Here is a 23,983-nt window from a genome sequence, read left to right as displayed (position 1 = left end):
CAGAACTTTAAATAACAGATTTATTGAGTTGAACATTGCATCAGTCATACAACATTGAAAATGTCTTTGTGAATTAAAATATGACACTAAAAAGTTGCAATAAAACGTAAAAGACTACTTTTTAGGACGCTGTACTGTAATCAATGAAAACTCAGACATCATTCCACACAAACCCAAACCAGCAAGACATTGCATATTATAGTTTAAATCTGAAATCCCATCACCAGCTACCGAGGGTGCAGTGATGAGAGAAATATCTCCAACAACTTTCTACTGATAAAAATACGGCATCCCTGCGGGCCTCCAGAACATCCAATCAATTCTTCCCTGTCTCCGACTGTTTGTGCCTCTTCATAAGTTGGTCATAATGAAATGGTAAATTGGTGTTAACTATCTTTAAAGCTCTAAGCTCTAATAGATGAATGGATGAACTGGTTATTTTTATTCATATAACCAATCATTTTGATTGAGAAATCCTATTATGATATCCATGTTTTTGAAGTTGGAATCTGCAAATATTCACTCAGAACAAATAGGCTGCAAAGTTATCAGTTAGCATAAAGAACATTTTTAACCTGGTTAAGCGACTCATGTCTATCTTCATATGTTAGGAAACACAAAACTGATGTATTTTATCAATAAACAAAAAGAAACACTTGTAAAATGTAAATAACAAAGGAGAAATACTCAAGAAAAAAAATATAATATATATATATATTATATATATATATAGGCGTTAAATAATGCTAGGCACAGTTTTGAAAAAAGCATATTATCTTGCTACCATCTAATGAATCGGAAAACTATATCTGAGGTATCTAAAGCCTTCCTTTATGCTCCAATCATGTCAAATTTATCCTGCTGTATATCAAGCTGGCCACAAGCAAACGGGACAACCTTACAATTACAGATAAATGTAACAATATTTTGTTGAAATCAAGCATCAATGGAAATCTGTAGTATTTTCTAATTCTTTAGTGTGTTTGCCAGAAAGAGCAGTATTGGCTTCAAGAATTGGTCCAAACATTCAGCAGCACATATTGGGGTTCGTCGGCTCTCAACAGCCACTGTCCTGCAACTTTTGCACCTAACACAAATACATGTTTAATGACCAGGCATCTGCTGAACTTCCCGACATGCCCTGTAGGAAACAGCCTTTTGTTTTAGCTGTTTTTGAGCAGGGATGAATGCAAAAGCTGCAGTGGAACTCGAGGGCCGACATTGCCAGCCACAGAGTTAGACTGATGTCAAAATAATCAGTATCTACATTAACCACAAAAAAACAAAAAAAAAAAAAAAAAAAACGGCATAGGTCGATCTCTACTTCAAATCTGTACACAGTCTCTGATCAAATAAATAATTGAACCACACTAATAGTTTGGCTCAATCTGCTTTGGTCCAAACCTGAGTTTCACCAACAGATAATATAAAAATAGGAGGAATTTCCTACGCGCCCATAAACACAACATGGACGCTATGCGTCAGACTGTAGAGGAGTGACACCTCCATCCTGGGAAGCCTGTCAGGACCATAATATTACTGAGGTAAAATCAGCATTTGAGCTTTTCTTATTCTTCTTGAACACCATATAGAGGACATGTCAAGTTTAAAAAACAGTGTTAGTGATTAGTATGGTCGTAGACTATATTAATCAAGCTTATATTTACATGCCCACATAGTAAGAAAAAAAAAGAGTTTATTAGAAACTCCTCTTTTATATTTAATCTCAGCAGTTCATTTCACAGTTCTAAATATGTTTTTTGTAATATCCTGTAGTATATGACCTATTAAGTGAATTTGAAAGGATACTTTAAAAGGTGAAATTCTGCAATTCTCTAATTCATGTAGATTTAGCTAGTTTTCTTAAAAGTCAAATGCTTAATGACATTTCTCAAATGCAAGTATTCTGACGGCCTCACCATTAAGGCTCTTGTGTAACAGTGTAAAAAGTATGTTTTTATATCACAGACAGAATAAGCCCTGAAATTTAAAGTTAAACAATACCTGAGAAGTTATTCAATTATTAGATTATCACACGTCATCTATTCACTTTTAAACTATGGCCGTGGTGTTGAGGTAACGACATTCTCAGTCAAAGGATGTGAAAACCGTTCAGAAATATGTGTAAAAATAAAATAAATCCATGTTTTATAGATATAGATAAATCAAGCCCTTCATTTAAAGGGGTGGGGGGCTCAAATAACAGTTTAACAAAATCCAATGGCATAATTATTGCCAATGCTTCTACCAATTATTTTAGAATAATTGACTGATGCTTTATTTCAAAATGTATTATTCCTTTAAAGGGTCTTTGAATTTGTCACAACAGTAGAAATACGACATGACTAGAAAAGCAATTCATGCCCATTGTTAGGTACCGGTATGTTGGGGATTATTGAGGCTGTGGGCCTGTTTCTCTGCTAAATCACAGCATTGTGTCATGAACTCTTAAATAAAACAGGACATTTTGAATGAAAATTTCCTGGGATCACCCAGAAACAGAAACTGGGTCATCATCAGTTCCGTTAGCAGGGTGCTGAGATGAAAAATATTGGATTCATTTTAAGGGGTTTGAAGCATCTTTTTTTAAATCCAGATCCACTTCTCTGGTCCAAAGCTGAAATAAAAGCTTTCCATTTTCATCATATTATGCAGTAATACATCAGTCAGTAAATGGTTTAACTGGTTTCTTCCTGGCCGGCTGGATCTGATTGGGCCACATCCATCAGTTCCCTCTGAGCCTCTGAGCTGCTCTCCTGCTCCTGGTTCTCAATGGTGTTTTGGTTCTGCTCCGTATTGTTCTGGTTCTGCTCTGAGCTGTTCCCTCTCTTTGCTTTGTCTAACCTGTTGTAGTTGTAGACGTTCATGATGAAGAGAAAAACTCCCCCCGCCGTGATTACACCTCCACACATTAAGAAAAGGTACTTGTAGTCACCGAAGATGTCCACCAGTAACCCTAGAGAACAAAAAAAAAAGTAAAAAAACAACATTTTAACAGCTAGTAATTTGGAAGTCGAACAGAACCTGACTTGGATAACCTTGTTCTTATATGAGTGTGTAAAAAAGAACAAGTGAGGATAGTGAGAGAGGACCTGCTTTGAGACTAACAGAGGGCCACTGCTCTCTTTCTGACTTGAGATTTATTGGAAAGCACTTTGGATGGCTGCTTCAAAAACGGATCACTAGTGAAGGCAATTCAAGTCATAAACACTGACTTCAGGTCTGCATAAGGAAGAAAAATGTTCTTCAAATCAGATTTAAGCCTCCGGGTGTTAAGGGCCTGAAGGAAATGCCCAGATCACCTTCTCCCACAAACGCATAACACAGTGATTTTCTCTATATCACCATCTGTGGTCGAGCAGCATAGAGAGGCACTGATCCAGTATTTTCCTATATAATCTGATACCTTGGCAGAGCATATCAGCTATTACCCATTACCACTACAATACTACTGTTAAATAAATGAACTGTATACCGGCCATGTGAGAGGAGCCATTAAGTTTGACCTGTTGAAACCTGTTAAAATGGTAATTAAAGCACTTCCATGTAAAGTGCATTGCAAAGAGACGTTTTAAAATGTAAGCTCCCTGAAACTCGCTGCTGATCATGCTGACTGCATTGCTGTGTGTATTCATAAAAATTTTTTTTTAAATACCTTAACCAGAATGCTAGATCAACGTCATTCATCCAATATCTGATCCAGTATTGGGTCACTGCTCTTCTAGTGCTAAAGTCCTTCCTTTGAACAGCTGAAAACCTAAATACTCCAATTGGGATTTTGTACTCATATAGGTCAGTTATCTGACTTCCTAAATATGAAAAACTCTTTTCCAAGAGTAGTTCGGTAGGTTTTTATTCTTTACTATCCTATTTATCTATATGCATGTCCACCATCCATCCTACAAGCGTCTTTATGCCATTGATGTGTGCTTTTCTTTATCTTATCATATCATGCACAGCACTTTGAATAGTCATACTGCTGAAATGCAATATATAATAAACTTGCCTTGCTTTTTTGTAATACTTTTAGGAAAAGAGAAAAAATAAAAACTAATAAGCTCTGGAGAAAAAAATAAAATCTGGAAACAAAACATTGAAAGTTTTATGAGATCACACTAAAGAGAAGATACCTAACAACTGAACTTTTACTTTTTTACATAAACTTTTTAAACTTTCAATGCAGCTTTTCATACATGCCGAAAACATTTTTATTACTCACCACTTTACATAACATCACCTTAACAACTTTATTTTAGGGTGTAAAGTCCATTAAAAATGAGCCTTTGATGATTTTTTATAAGTTCAACAATTTTTAACTTTTCCAACCGATGAGGATCTTCATAATGTTTATGTATGTGCATGCACTCTGAAGGGTCACTTTTCATTCTGGCTGTTATTCTAAGCCTCTCAATGCCTTATCTGATTGATAACACTCATCTGGTGCCTGTACTCAGATGACCAACACCCTCATTAAGACAGTCCTTGATTGGCTAAGCAGTAATTATGTCCATCTGGCATAGTCACCCCCTTCTTTTTTAGTGCCTTCACAGCCTAATTATGGCCCAGGTACAGGACTTTAATGACAAGAGTTTGAACTGAGCATCATTAAACATCCAACGCAAAAGGCTAATTACCCTCACTCACCTCACTTCCTCCTAATTGGCTTGACCTGAAGGTTTGGAGGAGCAGCAGCAAGCAGGTACGGTATACATAATGATTGTGCCCTCTGGATGGGAATGTGACACAAGCGAGGAGGCACTTTTTACCCCATTAAATGAGACAGGGTGGCTCCAGACACAACTGGGGGGGGCTAAAACTTTTCACTTCCGTTAAAGACAGATTTGAAGAGATTAAGTGTCTGTAAGGTTTTAGCCATCACAAAGTCATTTATTGAATTCATTACATTAAAACACTTCTAAATAAAGGAGGATTGACACTTAAAAATGGCTATCAGGAAAGATAGAAATCATAGATGTTAACAAATGTAAAAAGAAAAAACTGACTGTTATTACATGTAAAAAGTGCTATCGATTCAGTTGTTAGACCATTGACTCATATCTGTTCCCTCTTACCAAATGGGTTCATTTCCAAATAAAATTGAAAAATTCAAAAATCATATTGTTATACAAAGCTGTAGAAAGACACCAATTCATTAAATTATAGGCCTATTTCATTACCTCCACAGAAACTCCTTGTTAACCGAAGCTACGTTTTAAAGTCAGTATACACTCACCGGCCACTTTATTAGGTACACCTGTCCAACTGCTCGTTAACACTTAATTTCTAAGCAGCCAATCACATGGCGGCAACTCAGTGCATTTAGGCATATAGACATGGTCAAGACAATCTCCTGCAGTTCAAACCGAGCATCAGTATGGGGAAGAAAGGTGATTTGAGTGACTTTGAACGTGGCATGATTGTTGGTGCCAGAAGGGCTGATCTGAGTATTTCAGAAACTGCCGATCTACTGGGATTTTCACGCACAACCATCTCTAGGGTTTACAGAGAATGGTCCGAAAAAGAAAAAACATCCAGTGAGCGGCAGTTCTGTGGGCGAAAATGCCTTTTTGATGCCAGAGGTCAGAGGAGAATGGCCAGACTGATTCGAGCTGATAGAAGGGCAACAGTGACTCAAATTACCACCCGTTACAACCAAGGTGGGCAGAAGAGCATCTCTGAACGCACAGTATGTCGAACTTTGAGGCAGATGGGCTACAGCAGCAGAAAACCACACCGGGTGCCACTCCTTTCAGCTAAGAACAGGAAACTGAGGCTACAATTTGCACAAGCTCATCGAAATTGGACAATAGAAGATTGGAAAAACGTTGCCTGGTCTGATGAGTCTCGATTTCTGCTGCGACATTCGGATTGGTAGGGTCAGAATTTGGCGTCTACAACATGAAAGCATGGATCCATCCTGCCTTGTATCAACGGTTCAGGCTGGTGGTGGTGGTGTCATGGTGTGGGGAATATTTTCTTGGCACTCTTTGGGCCCCGTGGTACCAATTGAGCATCGTTGCAACGCCACAGCCTACCTGAGTATTGTTGCTGACCATGTCCATCCCTTTATGACCACAATGTACCCAACTTCTGATGGCTACTTTCAGCAGGATAATGCACCATGTCATAAAGCTAGAACCGCGTTTTGAGCAGCAGGCGCAGCGCGTCTGAGCAGCTGAAGCAGCACGTCGGGCGCGTTTAAGCATCTGACGCGTGTGACGCGCCGCAAACACGCAGCTGCTCGAGATGGAAAATTTTTATTTTTGCTGCTCGACGCGCCGTGTCAACCAATCAGAGTAGCTGATCTGGGAGCTGGCAGGGAGAGAGACACAGCGCTGATGATCAGAGCGCTATTATCACTCCTCTTAAACAGTTTATTGACTCCTAAATTAACTTAAAATGCAGAAATCTGCCGGTAGAATATGTTCGCTTTTATTATCCTGCTGCCTGCAGTTTGGATTATTTAGATGAAAAACACCTACCGGTACCAGCTGCCGCCGTGAACCGCGCGGAGGCGACCCAGCCAGAGGCTGCTGATGAAGGGCTTCCTACTGTCGGCGCACCGCTGCTATGTGGGGGTCTGAGCGGCAGAAAAAATATTGGAAGGCAGGATAATAATCTGAATGAACTGACTGCACTGATGAAGTTTCCAGGTGTATTTTCTCACTTAAAAACATATTAAAACTACTTTATTCCCACTGATCACAGCAAATATAGCTGCAAGGCAGAGAAAGGATAGTGACGCTCCGCCCAACGCGCGTCAGACACACTTTTGCACCGCGCACCAGAGCAGCAAAGCTGCTTCAGCCGCGCGTCAGAACTGGTACAAGCAGTAAAAATGAAGCAGCAGACGCGATTTTGCTGCTTTTGCTGTGTCCGGTGTGAAAGCAGCGCTGCACAAAGATCGCCACTGTGCTAGCAACGAGCATGCTTTTAACTGGGGGCGTGTAGCAGTTCTCGCCGTATAGCAAGACCGACTCTCGCAAGACTTTTGAGCCTGTGGGTCGGTGCTCCTGCAATTGCAAGTGCGGTTTTTCCCCCACAGACCACCAGGGCGGCCGAGAATACCTTTGTTCAACCTGAAATGACTCATTTAATCATCCATAACGTTATGGAACACATTAATTAACTGAAAAATGTTGCATAGTGTGCCTTTAAATGGCCTCCACAGTCACCAGATCTCAATCCAATAGAGCATCTTTGGGATGTGGTGGAACGGGAGATTCGCATCATGGATGTGCAGCCGACAAATCTGCGGCAACTGTGTGATGCCATCATGTCAATATGGACCAAACTCGCTGAGGAATGCTTCCAGCACCTTGTTGAATCTATGCCGCGAGAATTGAGGCAGTTCTGAAGGCAAAAGGGGGTCCAACCCGTTACTAGCATGGGGTACCTAATAAAGTGGCCGGTGAGTGTAGATTTGAATCACACAGATGCACAGTTTTGGCACTTCTAGTAAAGTAGAGGAAGTCAGCAGCTCCATAGATTAAAAATTAAGTTTGCAAATTGGTTTGTTTGTTGAAAAGGGGGTGGGTGGGGGGGGGGTGGGGGGGGGTGGGGGGGGAGCATTTTATAGAATCTTTTACAATATATTAATCAGGAAATGAGAGCATTATGGTGTAGTGGAGGTGGCTCTAGAGTCGATGAGGAGCTTTTCAAGTACCATGAAATGGTTGACAGTGAGCTTGGATATTGATTGTGGGGTCTCTATTTTTTCTTCCTCTCCACATAAACAAAATATTTAAGTTTGTTTAGTTTCCAGATGATACAAATATTTTCTTTGCAGGTGAGAACTTACAACACCCCAAGCAGATATCACACCAGAGCTGAAAACCTAAAAAACTGGCTTGAAAAAAAAAAAAAGTCCTTGTTTTCAGAGAAATCCAAGTTGATGTTATTTCTTAATAAGACCGGAAGTATTAACTATCAGAAAAAGTTCAGGGCCGGTCCAACGCTTGTGTCTGAGTGGAACCTCCCTTCATAACCTCAAGGATTTAGCATGGCAGAATGAGTCAAGCTTCATTAGTGCAGACAGAGCGTCTGGGCAGAGTAGCATGGGATCTGCGGCAGCCTGGCTAACCTAACAATCACAATATGTATGCCTGAGAGTACTTCAAGGCAATGCTTGTAATATAACAGTGTAAGAGTAAAAGGGAACTTCTGCAAAGGTAAAAAGTGTGTACACAATGAATATTTGCATCAAACTACAAATATTAGGAACTGGTCTTTAAATACAATACAGTAAATACCTTGGATGTATCATAAAACAAGCAACATCTGAATTGAACCTTTTCTCTCTTACCTTTGAAATGAATCGTAAATAAATAATTTATTTTAAGCAAAAAATCAAAGATAAAATCCAAGTAGTAAAAAAAATGCACTTGACCCATCCCCTTTGGGAAAAGTGGACTTGCACGGTACGGCACCTGGGGAGCAGTGTAGGGTTAAGGGTCTTGCTCAGGGAGCCAGAGTGCAGGCTGTGGGGATCGAACCGGGGACTTGTAACCTTTTCAGAGCACAAGCGCACTGCTCTAACCACTGGGCCAACATTCCCCAACACTCCACTAACCCTAACCCTTAATTTACACTATAAACTAAGAGGTATAGCGGAGGATATTTGCAATTTTTGAAAAGACCCGCCCTCTCCACTTTAAGAAAAAAAAATACACATGCATACAAAAGCCCTCTACATGCTCCCGAGAGAGAATGCTTATTAAACGCGTGCAAAAGCATGCACCAGCCCATTTCTCCCCCTGCACGCTCTGTCTAAAAGTTACTGTTTGCATTGCTCATACAAGCTTACTTTCGAAAAGAAGATTTGCAATTTTTCCACTATGTCAGACTCACCACCAGTAAGGGAAAATGGGGACGAGCACGTAGGACAGCCTTATGTAAAAATATCACCAGAATGATTGACAATTAGGAGGACCACTTATTTTGATGATCCACCTGGAAAAAGAACATCCTCCACTTTACCTTTAACTATAACTTGCCTAATATCCGTGGAGGCCAAAAAACATCATATTTTGTTTTTATATTTTCTAACACATTGTTCCCATCAATTAGCAAAGAATGGTTGTTTTATCAAAGATGATGTCATCTAATAATTTCTAGGTTCACTTAATTGGCTTGTCAGGAAAACATAAACCTGATGGGTATAATGGTAATAATTTCCTTTTTCTCTTGTTCTTCTTCTTATTGGGTATTAGAAAAAGTGGCTCCAATTTAACTGAAAAAGGTTTATGTTTGGTGACACAAAGACTAATGTAGAGACCCTGACAAAACAAAATCATGTTATGCTGGAGCCTTGAAAGGGGCATTTTATGCAAACTGAACACCATATTAGTGATATTCCATGCCCCTTTTTACTGTAATAAAAAAATCATCAATCAGGCTTAAAAAGACGAGATAAACATGATTACATAGTCAATGTGGTGCATACTGGAGGTAGCTTGTTTGCAAATTTGCACACACCTACGTGAATGTATCAGAGTTTACATTGTTGACTCGCTCTTTGGTCTGTGGTGTTGCAATATTTACTGCAGTCATCCGAGAGCAAATCTAGTTGTGTAACTTTAGAGATAAAAAAGTGAGATTTGTACACCTGGGAAAATGTTTTTCAGCATGTATTCAGAGAAGTATTCATGTGTCATGTCTGTGTACGGATAAATAATTTTAAAGGAACAATACCTGCAGCGGGGGGTCCCAGTAACATGGGGAAGCATTCGATAATGGTCACCAGTCCCACGGCGCTTGGGAAGCGCTGGTTTCCCATCAGGTCCATGAGACATTCGAATATTAGGGCAAACACCATCCCGAATCCCACGCCAAAGAACACGGCATAGGCCACCAGCAGGGGGTAGGTCGTCATCAGAGGGCAAAGCAGATGAATGGTGCCGTTGAAGATCATAGCGAAGCTAAAGAGGTACTGGATTCTCGGCCTGATCCACTTGCTGTTGGCTACCAATCCGGTGCCAGGCCGAACAAACATATCAACAAAGCCCATGATAGAGAGCAGATAGGCTGCTGAGTACTCCTCCACACCTTGCTTAATTGCATATGCTGACAGGAACACGATGGGCGCATAGGCGCCAAAGATGAACATCACATTTCCAATGAGGTAGATGATAAAGCCCTGATCTTTGAAGAAAGACAGATCTACAAACGTCTTAGCTGTCTTCATACAGCTTCCTTTTGACTTTGTGATGTTTGTCTGTTCCACTTCCATTGGCGGTGCCATAGATCCTGGGTGAGGGGGCTGAGGTACAGGTCTCATCAAGGCCCCCGCAACACAACAGTTTAACATCATTCCACCGAGGATAAGCAGGCTTCCTCTCCAGCCAAAATGTCTTAACAGAAACTGGTTAAGAGGGGCCAGGAAACAGAGGAACACCGGACTGCCAGCCATGGCAAGTCCGTTGGCCAATGGTCGCTTGGTGAGGAAATATTTACTGATGATGGTGAGAGATGCGTTCAGGTTAAAGCAGAGTCCCCAGCCTGCATTCAGAAAGAGCATGGGAAAAAAAATATATAAAAGAGAGTCACATTTAAAATGCTCAAGAAGGAAAACTGTGCTGAGGCTAAACTCCAGAGGGCCCTTCCTAAATTAAATCAGAAATGATTGTGCTCCGTGTTCATTTAGGTTTCATCTCATTTTACTTTTGCCATCTAAAATCTCATTACAGAATGCTGGAATTTTTTCAGAAATAATTTCTCCATTTAAGTAGAAATAAATTAGGTAGCCGAGGTAATACATTTACTCTCCTGCCTTCTACTCTGAACATATTAATTTAATAGCACCTTAATTTAAAGAAGATGAAGAGCTACAGCTACATGGTTGCAGGGCTATATTTTCTCTTTCCAATGTCAATTTACTGCTCCGTTCTAAGTTCATAGGTAAGTTTGTTAAATTGTAGTTCTACACTCTGCTAAAACTCATTATTTTTCCTCCCCCTGCTTTAGCCCAGTCGACAATCTTTTATCTCGTATGGAAAAAGCTACACGTTTTAATGAATAGATGGGAAAATTCTGCAGCAATATTTAGTCTGTGGTTTGTCTGTTGAAAAGAGCAGTCTGACTTCACAAAGGAAAAAAACAGCAAAGATAAAGCTGGGATGCATTTTAACCACTAACCAGAGAAAGAAAACAGCTCTTATACAGATGTGTTTGTCTTTGCATTTAAATAAGATAACAAAATTATTGGGTTTTTTTTTTTTATCAGCTGTCTGAGCATTAATCTCATATTTATGTCAAATTCCAAGCCAATAATAATAATATCAGACTTTTTACCTGCTGTATTTTGGTTAGTCACTAAATCAGATAACCAGAGATACATCTTCCTTCAAGCCTACAAAATAAGAGCCCTAAGCATGTATGTATGCAAGTATGTATATAGATATATATATATATCTATATACATACTGCACTGTTGAACTTGGAATTCAAATTTTTAGCATAAAAGCCTAATGAAACCATTTACGCAATCCCTATTTTTATTGTTTATTAATATTATGGACTTATAATGTAGATCATGTTTTAATATTCATATTGGTAATCCCTATTATGCATCAAATAGACATTGATCAGTTACTGGCATAAAAACATATATATATATAAAACATATATAAAAACATTTTAAAACAGTATGGCTTCAGAAATTCTAAAATGTTCAGTCATAGCATTTCTACAATTTAAAGTCCTTTTGAAGAGATGTCTGAGAAAGAACAGGAACGACTGGTGATTAGCACTGCCTGTCAGCTGGCTTAAAGAATGCTTCTGCACTGCAAACATTTTCTTCTCTTATAAAAAAGGCTAAATTAGCTATAATAAGACTAAAAGCACAAGATTTACTTAATTTACAATGGAGCTCAAAAGTAAAGAGGTCGCATCATTCTTTGCAACAAGCATGTTGAGTATTAAATAACTACTAAAACAACTTTCCTGGGTTGTCTATGTATCATCATCAAAATAAAGCTTTTTTTTTTTTAATTACCCATTCAAAACTACTAAAGTTATTTTTTTGTTGTTGCATTTTTTTCAAAAGCAGGAAGAACAATGGTTGTTTTCTTGAGGAAAAATATTAGAAAATGTATTTTTGTTTTGAATTTTTGTGCAAATTAAGTCATACAGAACCATCATATTGTACAGATTTTATCCCAGTCCACATCTGGTAGTGCAAGTAAAGATGATAACATTTTTTTTTACTCTTTTCTTTTTTCAGTTCAATGTTAAAATACTTAATTTATCTGATGAAGCAGATGCTCGTGGTTTTCAGTATTGTTCTCCATGTGATTTTTATGAAGAACTCTTTGTAAAATAATCACATGAGAACAGAGCAAGCCTTCTTTATTAGCTTGTTAAGCTTCTTTGAAACTTTTTTTTTTCATCGTAAGTAGGAATAATTCATAAATAAAAGATCTCACTTCGGTGTAGTTAATGTGACTATGCGTTTACATTCCTCATCTAAGACATTGTAAACGCTGTCAGCAGACTCTCAGTAGACTTGATTGTATTTGTTTAATATTAGTGGGAAATAAGAAAATTTAGATGGAGGAAGATTTGAAAAGAATCTGAAATAAGGTTGTAAAAAATCTTTTCTTTTAGCTGTTACTAACATATGCTTATTTTGTGTAAACATGCTAGTTTCCCTGCTAGGAGAGGCTGAATGATACCATGCAAGTCAGTATAAAAGGACACATGGGAGAAGTGCCGACACAAGCCCATGGGCACAGGACACAGCTTAGCCACTTGCTGGGACTATTAATGCTTCATAGGAGCCTTTGGCGGAGTAATGAGCCTCATAGGGTGGCGGAGGACCCCCATGCGACGGCCGTGATTGGAGACTGCAGGGAAGCGATGGAGGACGATTAAACCCTATGCTCTCTGGGATCAGAGATAGTTCTGTCTTAATTACTGTCATGGCGCTGGCTCTCTCCCTGCTCTAACTGCACCTCAGGAGCCGAGGCAGACACCCAAAGCCCAGGACACGCAGCACAGAGGCCAAATCAGTGCTTCTTAGCAAAGCCAAATAGAATGCAACTTCCTCTGCCCCCAAGCATTCGATCCATGGAGAATAGGAACACTTAGTAAAACTGCAAACGGGATAAGCGGTTCTAGATTTCAAATTAGGATTTCATTCAGTTAAATAAATCTTATCCAAAACTTTACAGGCAGCACAGTTTCACAAGAAAAAAAAAAAACGTAACCAAATATATACCTCCAATGATGCCGATGCAAAGGTAGAGGTAAACAATGGAGCTCCCGAACGAGGCTGTTACCATAGAAACCCCACACATCAGTCCACCCATCATGACCACTGGCCGGCTTCCAAAGCGTCTGACCAACAAACTGCTCACCGGTCCTGGAGAAAAGAAAACAGAGATCAGGCTAGTCTGTTAATGCAGTGACTTATTGAGCTTTATCCCCCTTCAAATTTCACTTTTTTTCTTTTTTTTTTCCACATTAAAGCCTCTTACTTTAAAGTGACTTATTGTAATATTTTCTTGACAGGTCAAGTATTGTGAACGAAATAAATAGACCACATATGTAAGTCTTTTGGGGCGTATCTCTACCAGCGTTGCTCAGCAAGATATTTAAAGATCTTGACCCATTCTTCTTTTGAAAACAGTTTAAATTCAGTCAAATTGAAAGGAAGAAAATCAGCAAACATCAGTTTTCAAGTCCTCAAGCCAAAAAATTCAGAATCGAATTTACAGTAGTTCAAGAACCCAAGACACCCCAAAACATGTAGGCATGTAAAAATTATTACAATGTTAGGCTGAAACAATGAATCAGATTAATTGTGATTAATCACATTTAATCTGATTAATATTAATTTGTGGTCATCTCTTCTAGTAATAATAAAAAACTGTTAAATGAAAAACAAACTTTAAAACTTGCAATTTGCTGAAAGAGCAACACTATAAGTACAGCAGTTAAGCCAACACTGTACAAACATTTACATTTTACAATGAATAAGAAATTGCTTAATTCTTCTGAGCTGAAATATTTGATTGGTTTGAAAAATATATATAGCAAAAAAAAAATTTATTACTGAAATTAAAGCTGCAGCCCAGTCCCATTGCAGGTTTTGGTAGATGTTTAAGTTGTCTCTCTATGTCTGTTGGGAGGTGGACTTTTGCAGCGCTGTGAAGTCTTGATGGGATACGCATGTTTAAATGAATCCAAATCCTTTTCATTCGTCTGGTTTAAACCATAAACTTTCTAAATCTTTTAAAGAAAATCAGGTTTATCCTCCCTGAGTTAAATAAAATTGAATGGATTTATATTTAACTGTATTTCGGCATGTTTTAGTACACTTTACATGTCCTCGCAACTTTCATTTTAATACATCCCTGAGTTGTGTGTAAAATATTGCATTCTTATTTTCGTTTTGTGTGTAGGTTATTGTTGCATATGTAGCCCTAAAGAACCTTGTTTTAATGGCTTGAGCAAACAACTTTCTTATGGCTTTCTTTTAACAATGGCTTTCTTTGAAACTCCGATTTATTATGGCCAGATTTTAAAAAAATGGGGTTGTAATGCTGCTACCAATGGGCTACATCTCTGTTTGTGGAAAGCATTAATGTCAGAACATCATTCCCTTTAGAATGACCAAGTAGCCTCGTCTGCCATTTCTTGTCACTTCATCTATTCTAACTTTACTCCTTCAAACAACCTAATGTTGCCACTAAATTAACACATGGACTCCAAAAAAAACTATGGATCATTTCTGGAAAAAAAAGAGGTGTTAGTATGTTTATGTACCTAAATCATAGGAGAAAAAACTTCACCACAAAGTAATGGAAAACCTTTAAACATGTATCCAGAAACAGTCCAGAGACTCGTTAGATGGCTGATAATGTGTAGCACTTTGTTTAGAGATCAATCAGCAACTTAACGGTCTTTTATGTGCCGTCAGGCTCCCCATCATTTAACCCTGCCTAAAAAAGTGATATTGCACCATTAGTCCGTCAACCACCTTCTATGGTGAGGATAAGCTGTTTGAAAATACGTTCATCTCACTGGAGCATTGTGTCAACGACAGGGCCATGTCCAACATATTTCATTGCATCATGATAGACTCCATTATTGGTTGCTACATTTATCCATGATGATCATTATTGTATTCTCTATTTAATGCAACAAGGTTGAATGCCTCCAGAAGACAATCCTACAGTTTGGTTTAAAACCTTTAAAGGTATAGTGAAGGATGTTCTTTTTCCAGGTAGATCATGTAAATAAGTGGTCCTCATAATTGTCAATCATTCTGGTGATATGTTTATATAAGGCCGTCCTACGTGCTTGTTCCGTAAGCTATCACTGATCCTAGATCTGCTGGAGGTTTCTTCCTGTCGCTACAAGCATGCTTAGTGTGAGCGATTGCATTCGAGTCAATGAGTCGATGCAATCAACTGGTTTTTCTAAGATAGAAAACTTTGAATCAATTTGACTGCATGATCTGCTGAACTGTAAAGTGCCTTGAGATGAATTGTGTTGTGAATTGGCGCTATAGAAATAAACTGAACTATCTTTTTCTGCGCATGTGCACTTTCAGGTGGATATTTGTGGTGAGCTACGGTTTCAGTCATCGAACCTTTGACAGTGGCCGAGGGTCATAAGAGAAAAAGCTCCAATGAAGTGTATAAGAGGAAGAGAAAATGTTCTACTCGACAGGTTAAGTTTGGCGTGCTTTTTGAAGAAATTCATTTCACATCACTGCTATTAAAATTTATCTACCTCCATATTGTAACTTTCCGGATGAGATACGTTTATTTATTTTTTAAGTTTCATCGTTAGTAGTTGGCCACAGATCATTATTTACCCCACAAACATTTCCAAATTTCCACTGCAGCACACACACACACACACAAACAAGCATGTCATATTTTTATATGTACAAGTAGTCTTATTTGCAGGGAAATCTTTTATAAATAAATATGGGGGAGATGAGATCCATCCGAGTAACTGTCTTATTTCATCCAAGCACCTTCTTTATGAGAAATGGGCTGATGCACGCTCTCGCACTCGTTTAATAGCCATTAAATCATAGGAGTGGATACAGGGTTGTGTATGTGCATTTTTTTTAAGTGGAGAGGGCGAGTCTTTTCAAAAATTCACAAAACCTTTCACTATACCTTTAACACTGACTGTATGGTTGCCGTGGATGCATCTCAACATTTCAGATTTTGTTTTTCAATAAATTAAAATGTGGTCACACAAACCATTGTGAGAAGTTAGGTTCAGTTTAAAAAGGTTAAATCAGTTCTACTGCTGGATCAGAGCCAGTGTTTGCTTAATGAAAGCTTTTTTGGGGTATTTATTTAATTTCAACATCAAAAAGTACTGACCTCCAGCACCGCTGCACTTAGTTGTTGGAAACAAAACAGAGTCCAAGCTGAATACAGCCATACAAATTGAAATCTTGTTCATAATTAAAGACTTTAGTGCAACAGTTTGTCTGCTTAACCGAAGGCAAAATAAGGCTAATAATGAGCTTCAAAAATAGTCCTGTTTATATGCATGTAGGCAAATAAAGACAGAACAGAAAGTTCTCGCTTTGTAAGGTTTAAAGACTTAATCCCAACTCTATTTACTGTACATGAAAAATATCTCTGCTGTGTTTTTTACCACTAAGGAGGTGGCAGCAGGGGTCAAAGATAGCTCATCATTCTCAGTGCAGCCAGGTCCCAACAGACCACCTCTCTTTCTGCAACCATTTCCATTTCCATTATAGGTTTATCATTCAGACTCCTTGAGTCAGAGGTTTTCTGAAGAGGCTGTCATGTCTCTCCCATGGGGACCTGGTGTTAGACCCCAGTGAGCTGAACCTTCCTCTGATATATCCCACTGTCTCTCTCCTCCACTGGGTGACATTGCTGAAGCCTTGCCAAGGACAATATGATAAAGTCCTGTGCCTGAGCCACAGCAGAGAGGTATATTTCACTGCTTAGGCCTCCTAGAGCTGAGCACAGGTAGATTACATACCCTGCTTTTCAGTAACCGTGAGAGCAACCATCATTGAGCTCATATGAAGGCTTCACTTTAATTAACGTTAAGTTAGTCATACCCATAACAGATATCTCTAAAACAGTCAAATCAGATGTAAATGTTTTGAGTCCTATCCTGGTAGGATAGACAGGAAGTTTGGTGGGTCTGGCTGGCCTGTAGAGTCAGAGTCATATTTACTTTATTACATAAATAAAAAAAAGAGACATCTACCTTATTGGCCATTCGATGTTTCCATGTTTACTTATGAACTGTGGCGTCCCGTCCTGTCAGCGGGACGTATATGGTGCCTTCAAATCTGCGGCCTCATACTGCCAATAAGTCTAGTGTCTGACATGACAAAGTGTTTTCATGGCAGGCTAGACCTTCACAAGGGTTAAAGAACAGCAGTTGAGTTCTATATGGCTCAGACGGTTGAACAGACACGCTACTACAACAGGTTTTGAAGCGCAACCCTCACCCCGCTCCAATGACAAACAAAGACCGAAAAAGAGAGAAATGTGCAGAGTAATGACGCAGTGGGTAGCACTGCTGCCTTGCAGCAAGAAGGTTCTGGATTCGATTCCTGGCCCGGAGTCTTTCTGCATGGAGTTTGCATGTTCCCCCTGAGCAAGCGTTGGTTCTCTCTGGGTACTCTGGCTTCCTCCCACAGTCCAGAAACATGACTGTCAGGTTAATTGGCTTCTCTAAATTCTCCTTAGGTGTGAGTTTGTGCATGAATTGTTGTTTGTCTCCATGTTGCCCTGCGATGAACTGGCGACCTGTCCAGGGTGTACCTCGCCTCTCGCCCGTAGACAGCTGGACATAAGCACCAGCACCCCTCGCAACCCGCTTGGGATAAGTGTGACAGAAAATGCTGTACGCCTTCTGTGTGTCTATGTTGAGATTTATTTTGTGTGTGTATGTATTTTTACGACGATGTCTACAGCAGGGGAGGAATGCTGTTGGGGAGGAATTTGTGGGAGGAGCTTGGAGGAGAAGCGGTGCAGAGGAGACGGAAACCCACGCTAAAATGTGGACCATTGGATGTATGTGGGCTGAAAACCACTAAGCCTATGGCCAGTGACACTACATTCCACCATAATGTCTACACACAGGAAAGAAGGGATGCTCCATGTTTCTGAAACTAACAGACCATCCTAGAAAAGTACACAGAGCTACTTAAATGCAAACCTTCCCTGAGACTGCAAACTCTTAATGTATGCTTCAAAAATGCCAGACTATAAAATTGGTCCTCTGAAAAATGTGCCTTGGTTGATGAATGGAGGAACCAGCTGGTAGGCATGGTTACCTATCCCTCAAAACGGGCCTTTTAACACACATCTGGATTGGACGTCATAGAGAATATGAAGGAGGACTGGCTACAACGGTCTAAGCAACCGACACCTGAAACCAGATACTGACTGACATTATAGCAGATTCATTGTTTCTCACTTTAGGTGTGTTTCCAAGATTATTTATACTTGTCAGTAATAAGAGAGTTTGTTGAAAATGTCTTGTACTTTCACATCATAATTTTAGATAGACTTAGATTACTGGGCCTTTGAATGGTTTTAGTAAGCCCAGATAATGTGGGCTCTGAGATTACATTTTGACTTAAATGCGGACAAACATGTAGATGCTTTTTATACCTCAAACACAGTGTGTTGGAGAAAATTAAGAAGAGAATTATTACAGCCAAATTCCTGCTTCCTGAAGGTACCATTCAGCTCCGCTCAAACAATTATATGCAAACACCATGGAAATGTTCATTTTGAAGCAATATGTGCCGATCAAGAGCAGAACAAATGCTAAAGATCTTGTGGCATTATTCACAGTTCAACGAGGCCTGTATCAACAGGGGTTGAAAGGGCATTTTTATAAAGGACAAGGGATTAGTGTACAAGGAAAATAAAAGGCCATATTAAATTTTGAAGATGCATTCAAAAATGCATGGTTGGGGACATGACCCTTAGAGGGATAAACAATGAGAAGAGGGAAGTTTGCTGGCCAAAGAACACGCCTAATGTTAGTATATGGAGAGCAGAATCAACCATGATGTTTTCTGCTAATAATGATGCTTATTCTTAAAGTCGACAACACTGACAACATTGACACTAACAATGCAATGCATGTACACACACATTGTTAGTGTCATATATATATATATATATATATATATATATATATATATATATATATATATATATATATATATATATATATATATATATATATATATATATATATATATATACATATATGTGTGTGTGTGTGTGTGTGCGCGTGTGTGTTTATTTATATATTGCTGGAGGGCATTTAAATTAATGTATTATTTAAAATCATACTTTAATAGCTAATTGTAGACCACAACAATGAACCATTGCATCAGTAATCACTGAATATGAGTGTTTTGCTGTAGACAGGTGATTAATTTATTGAATGGATCACATCCTGATGGGGAAGAGATTATTTGGAAATATTAAAACAACATCCCAAAATATTAGCCAGGAAGGTAAAGATCTGACAATTTTTCAGATTTCTTTCACTGTATTTTCACTTCCTGCTGGTGGTGGGAGCTCAGTGGTAAACGATTTCCCATTTGGACAATAAAGTCTATAGAACATTATTTGAAAAAACTAAGAAAATCCCAGTATCAGCTATAAAAAGTTTTTTTTAAATCCAAAAATTCCTAATAAATATCTGACAGAAGATGTAGTGATAGCATGGTTATTCTCGACTAAATTTCAGACATAAGCTATGATTATGTCTATGAATAACCAGAAACCATCAATAGCAGAATTGCTCCTGTTGCCTTCACACATGATGCATTCATGCAACGGATTAATGTTTACGAAGCTGCAAACCTATTATCAAATCCATGATTATAGATGTTGACTTAGATAAATGAGAAAAAAAAGCTTATTCCTAATGAGCTTTAAATTTGGGTCAGGTGACTAATGCACAGTGGCAACACTCCTATTAGGCTGCCTAAAACCGTGTCAGTGAGTGCAGCCACTCATGTGAAGCCAATTTATCCATTATGCGTCTGTTGGACTGAGTTGACTGTACAACCAAACAGCGGTTGCTCTCTTTGCACGGATAAGACTGTGCATAAAAAAAGGATTTGCAGTAAAATTTCAGGGTATTTTTAAATGTTTTGGTCATAAAACCACATCAGAACATCCATACCGTTGACTTTATAAATAGAATCAGAAGTCAACTGTGTATTGGATGTACATTCCTTTTCTCCCTGAATGGCCCCCTGACTGATTACAAGATTATAGACATATTCTAATTAGTGGACACACATTGACTTAACATGTCCCTTTGGTCTGTTACTCTAGAATTTCCCCATTTTTGGACAATAAAGGGATTTTATTCAGTTTTTTCTCCAGGCCTGTTTCAAGAAAATTCAGTTTTAAAATCCCTTTGTTGAATCCTGTTTGAAAAGCAATGTCTACTTTCATTTGTTCATTTTAATTTTTTTTTTTATTTAGAATTAATTTTATCAAATTCAAGTTATTTCTGTGAATATTTTAGGTTTTTCTTTCATTGAACGAGGGGAACCGACAACTTGTGTCCACGAGTGTAATAACTTGTTGTTTTTCTGGTTAGCAATTATATTTCATTAGAGTAACTGGAGAATTGTTTTAATAATACCAACCAAAACACTGAAAAATTGTCTGCAGTTTGAATTTAGATTTAAATTTATTGACTTTCAATGAATCAGTAGTAAGTAGACATATATGTTTTCATAGTAAACATTGTTCCTGATTATTGGTCAACAGACTCAAGCGGTTTTCTGTTTACCTTTCAGTTTAGGTATACATTTTCTGTTGCTCCTTTAAAAATGACATTCCTAAGAAAGTATAGGAATGAACTCTTAATTTTTAAAAACTAGCCTAATCCTAAACAAAAGGCAAATAATTGACCCTTAAGACTGGTTTGATATATTATGGGATTATTGGATTTTTTATGGTTATTAGACTGATTGTTGTATCCGTTTTAATAAATGCTACAGTATCACTTACAGGTAATAAAGAAAAACCTGGTTAGTCCACAAAATATTGACTTTAACCAAATAAAACTATTTTGCTTTTTAAAAAGAAACTCAATTAAAAGTGTTTCTACAGAACCTGTGAAGCATCTTGCTTATGTTAATTGCATTTATAGTTTGCAGACGATGCGGCTCTATAAGTGAATGTAACCTGATAATAAGCGTACTTTTGCACCATTATATTGACCGTTGTTTGTACAAGATAATGTTGCTTTACTGATAAACATAACATTTTTTAGACATCATAGTTTACATCATATCTCTTAAAAATATATATTTTGCATAAACCTCTGCATACTTACCAATCAAACATCATCAATCAGCAGCATTATAGTTGTATGCTTAATATAACTTTGCTAAACTGTCAACTTCAAAACCTATAGCCCTATCTCACCTCAGTGAAAATAAACCTACATAGACAAAGTAATAAATATAACACAGGTTATGTTATTAGGTTCATTCAACTTGTTGAATGACAGGAGAAGATCCTGATAGCTGATTATTTTACTATTTAACAAGTAAATATAGTAAGAACTCACCGCCTGCATACATCACAGCCAGCATGATGGAGGAAATCCATGCTATTTCACTGTAACTGGCACCCAGGTCTTCTTGGATATCCTTGAAGAAAATGGACAAGGCTTTGGGAGTCGAATATGCAAATCCAATAGAGATATGGGCACCAATCACCACCATCCAGCCCCAACCCCCATCCAGAGGTTTGGGACTCAAAACATCTGCAAGTGCGGCCGGCATCGTTCTGTGCAGAGTGGAAAAAGTCAATTAGTTGACAAAGAAAGAACATTTGTTATCAAGAGCTAAACAGGTCAAGAAATTTCCCCATAATAGGACACTGGGATGTTGTGGACCTAAACAACCAAATGTTTGGTCATTTTGAGAATTTTAATGGAAAATAACATGTTTATCGAAATAATAAATTTTGCAAGTAAGCACCAACGTTGCTGATTTTCAATAGAAAAGATGCATTTTAGATATGACCTAGCACCAACGCGGCTTCTAGCAGGCTTTGAGGAGGACATTGATTTCCTCTTGCCATTCCAGAGGCTGTTGAAGGCGTGGCCTATAGTTATCTTGTTCAAAGGTCCTCCCACATGAGCTGTGGATCTCTGCAGCTCCTCCAGTTACTATGGATATTTTGACTGCTTCTCTGGTTGGAGCTACGGACACTCAACCCATCTGTTTGAGTAAAAGTCCATGTATTATCCTTCCCAGTTCTATTTGAGATGATAAATTAAAATATGCTCTGTCAGATTTCCAATGCTGGGGATATTTGGTTTTAGAACTTAACCTGTTAGCCCCTGTGATGTAACTGATTGGTAAAGTTGAAAGAAAGACATCTTACCATTTATAGGCTGAGCTTCAGCACAATATTCTGTAACATAAAAAAATGCAGTATGTACATTTAAAATTTAATCTGCCCATGTAACTGGAGTTATAAATATGATCCTTCTTTTTTTAATGTTTTGAGTTGTGCCTTTTACCTTTATCTTGTAAAAGGCCTTTTTGTTTGACAAATAAAAATCAATCAAATATATGTTTCCTAATATACGGAAGAGGATTAGGGCCACTGAAAAAAGAAAAATTTTGATTTTAAAAGTTTATTTTAATATGTGAGAAAAAAAGTCAGAATTCTGACAGCAAACAAAGATGTTAAGCTGTAGCCATGTCTGTTTTAGAGACTAGCTCTCTTGTTTTAATGACCTTCTGCTCCTCCTTAATGAAGTAGCATCACCAGGGACCCTTTGGGCACGTAAAAAGTCGCCTAATTCTTTCATATTCCACCAATGTGTTAATGGCCCTCCCAAACCACTCACATCTTTGTAAGTGAAGCTGAGTGCTCCCACATTTCTTCCTTCATGGTGCCCATCTACATTAAGATACAAAACTCTGAGATTGAAGTCAGAATTCTGAGAATAAAGTCAGAATTCTTAGATTAAAGTCAGAATTCTGAGAAAAAAGTCAAAATTTTGACTTTTTCCCCATATTAAACCCATCTACATTAAGATCCAAAATTCTGAAATTGAAGTCAGAATTCTGAGAAAAAATTACTGAATTCTGAAATTAAAGTCAACATTCTGAGTCAGAATTCTGAGAATAAAGTCAACATTCTGAGTTTTTCCCCATATTAAACTGAAATAAAATGTAAAAAAAATCAGTCAACTTTATTTTATTTTTTTTCCCAAGTGGCCCTAATCCTCTTCCGTACTTACCGGGCATTTACAAACAGCTGCATTTCTTTCCAATTTAATTAAACAAGGGTAGACTCTATTTACTAATTTGGTGAATTATGAAGCCTAACCACTGCGCTTGGTTTTTACTTAGGATGGGATCACTGTAGAAACTTACTTTTTATATAGGGTCCTACTTTGATTTTCTCATCAAAAGTAACATAACACAATAGGGTCGACGCGCCGCATGAACTATTATCAGCGCCGATGTAAAAGCTGAAAACGTCTCCATTCCCTCCTTTTGTTCGCAGCCAAACATAAACGTCGGTTATTACGTCATCTTTACGCCAAATACTAAACTACTACTAAGTTTAAAGCTACTTCTATGGGAGAGTGTGTTTTATTCCCAGATAGACTAGCAGCTGTGAGCCGATCGCTCAACTTTCAACAGCTTTGTAGCTTCTTCAGAAACACGCGGCGTGGGGCTCGTGTCCCGGCGTGGGTTAAAAATAGAAACCCTGAAAACGACGCGTGGATCGGCTCCCACAGCAAATATCTTACCTGATCTTACAGCCAGCGCGTTTGGAGACTGAGAGCCAGGAAGAAAGAAGCAGCGAGGTTTGAACAGCAGCCTTGATCAATGGACGCCTGGGTCACATGTTGCATCGTTTTTTCTTTCCAGATCTCCTCCTGCCATTATCCGTTTGTCATAGATCTATGGCACACAGTCCCTTTTAAATATGTC

The 23,983-nt window shown here is 38.3% G+C and overlaps 1 protein-coding gene across 1 annotated transcript; it reads right to left on the bottom strand.

The window, feature by feature from the left end:
- Positions 1-23,953, bottom strand: LOC119778578 (monocarboxylate transporter 2-like). The gene is made up of 5 exons (XM_038277893.1): positions 23,800-23,953; positions 21,589-21,809; positions 13,220-13,363; positions 9,694-10,500; positions 1-2,956 (listed from the first exon to the last, which is right to left on the bottom strand). Exons 2-5 carry the CDS (start codon positions 21,803-21,805, stop codon positions 2,679-2,681), a joined length of 1,446 nt encoding a protein of 481 aa, XP_038133821.1. The 5' UTR covers positions 21,806-21,809; positions 23,800-23,953; the 3' UTR covers positions 1-2,678.
- Between the last annotated feature and the right edge of the window lie 30 nt (positions 23,954-23,983).

The sequence above is a fragment of the Cyprinodon tularosa genome, unplaced genomic scaffold, assembly GCF_016077235.1.
Source record: "Cyprinodon tularosa strain WSP-4 unplaced genomic scaffold, ASM1607723v1 ctg135, whole genome shotgun sequence".
Lineage (NCBI taxonomy): Eukaryota > Metazoa > Chordata > Actinopteri > Cyprinodontiformes > Cyprinodontidae > Cyprinodon > Cyprinodon tularosa.
The sequence above is the reverse complement of the archived record's forward strand: the minus strand, read 5'-3'. Positions and strand labels throughout refer to the sequence as shown.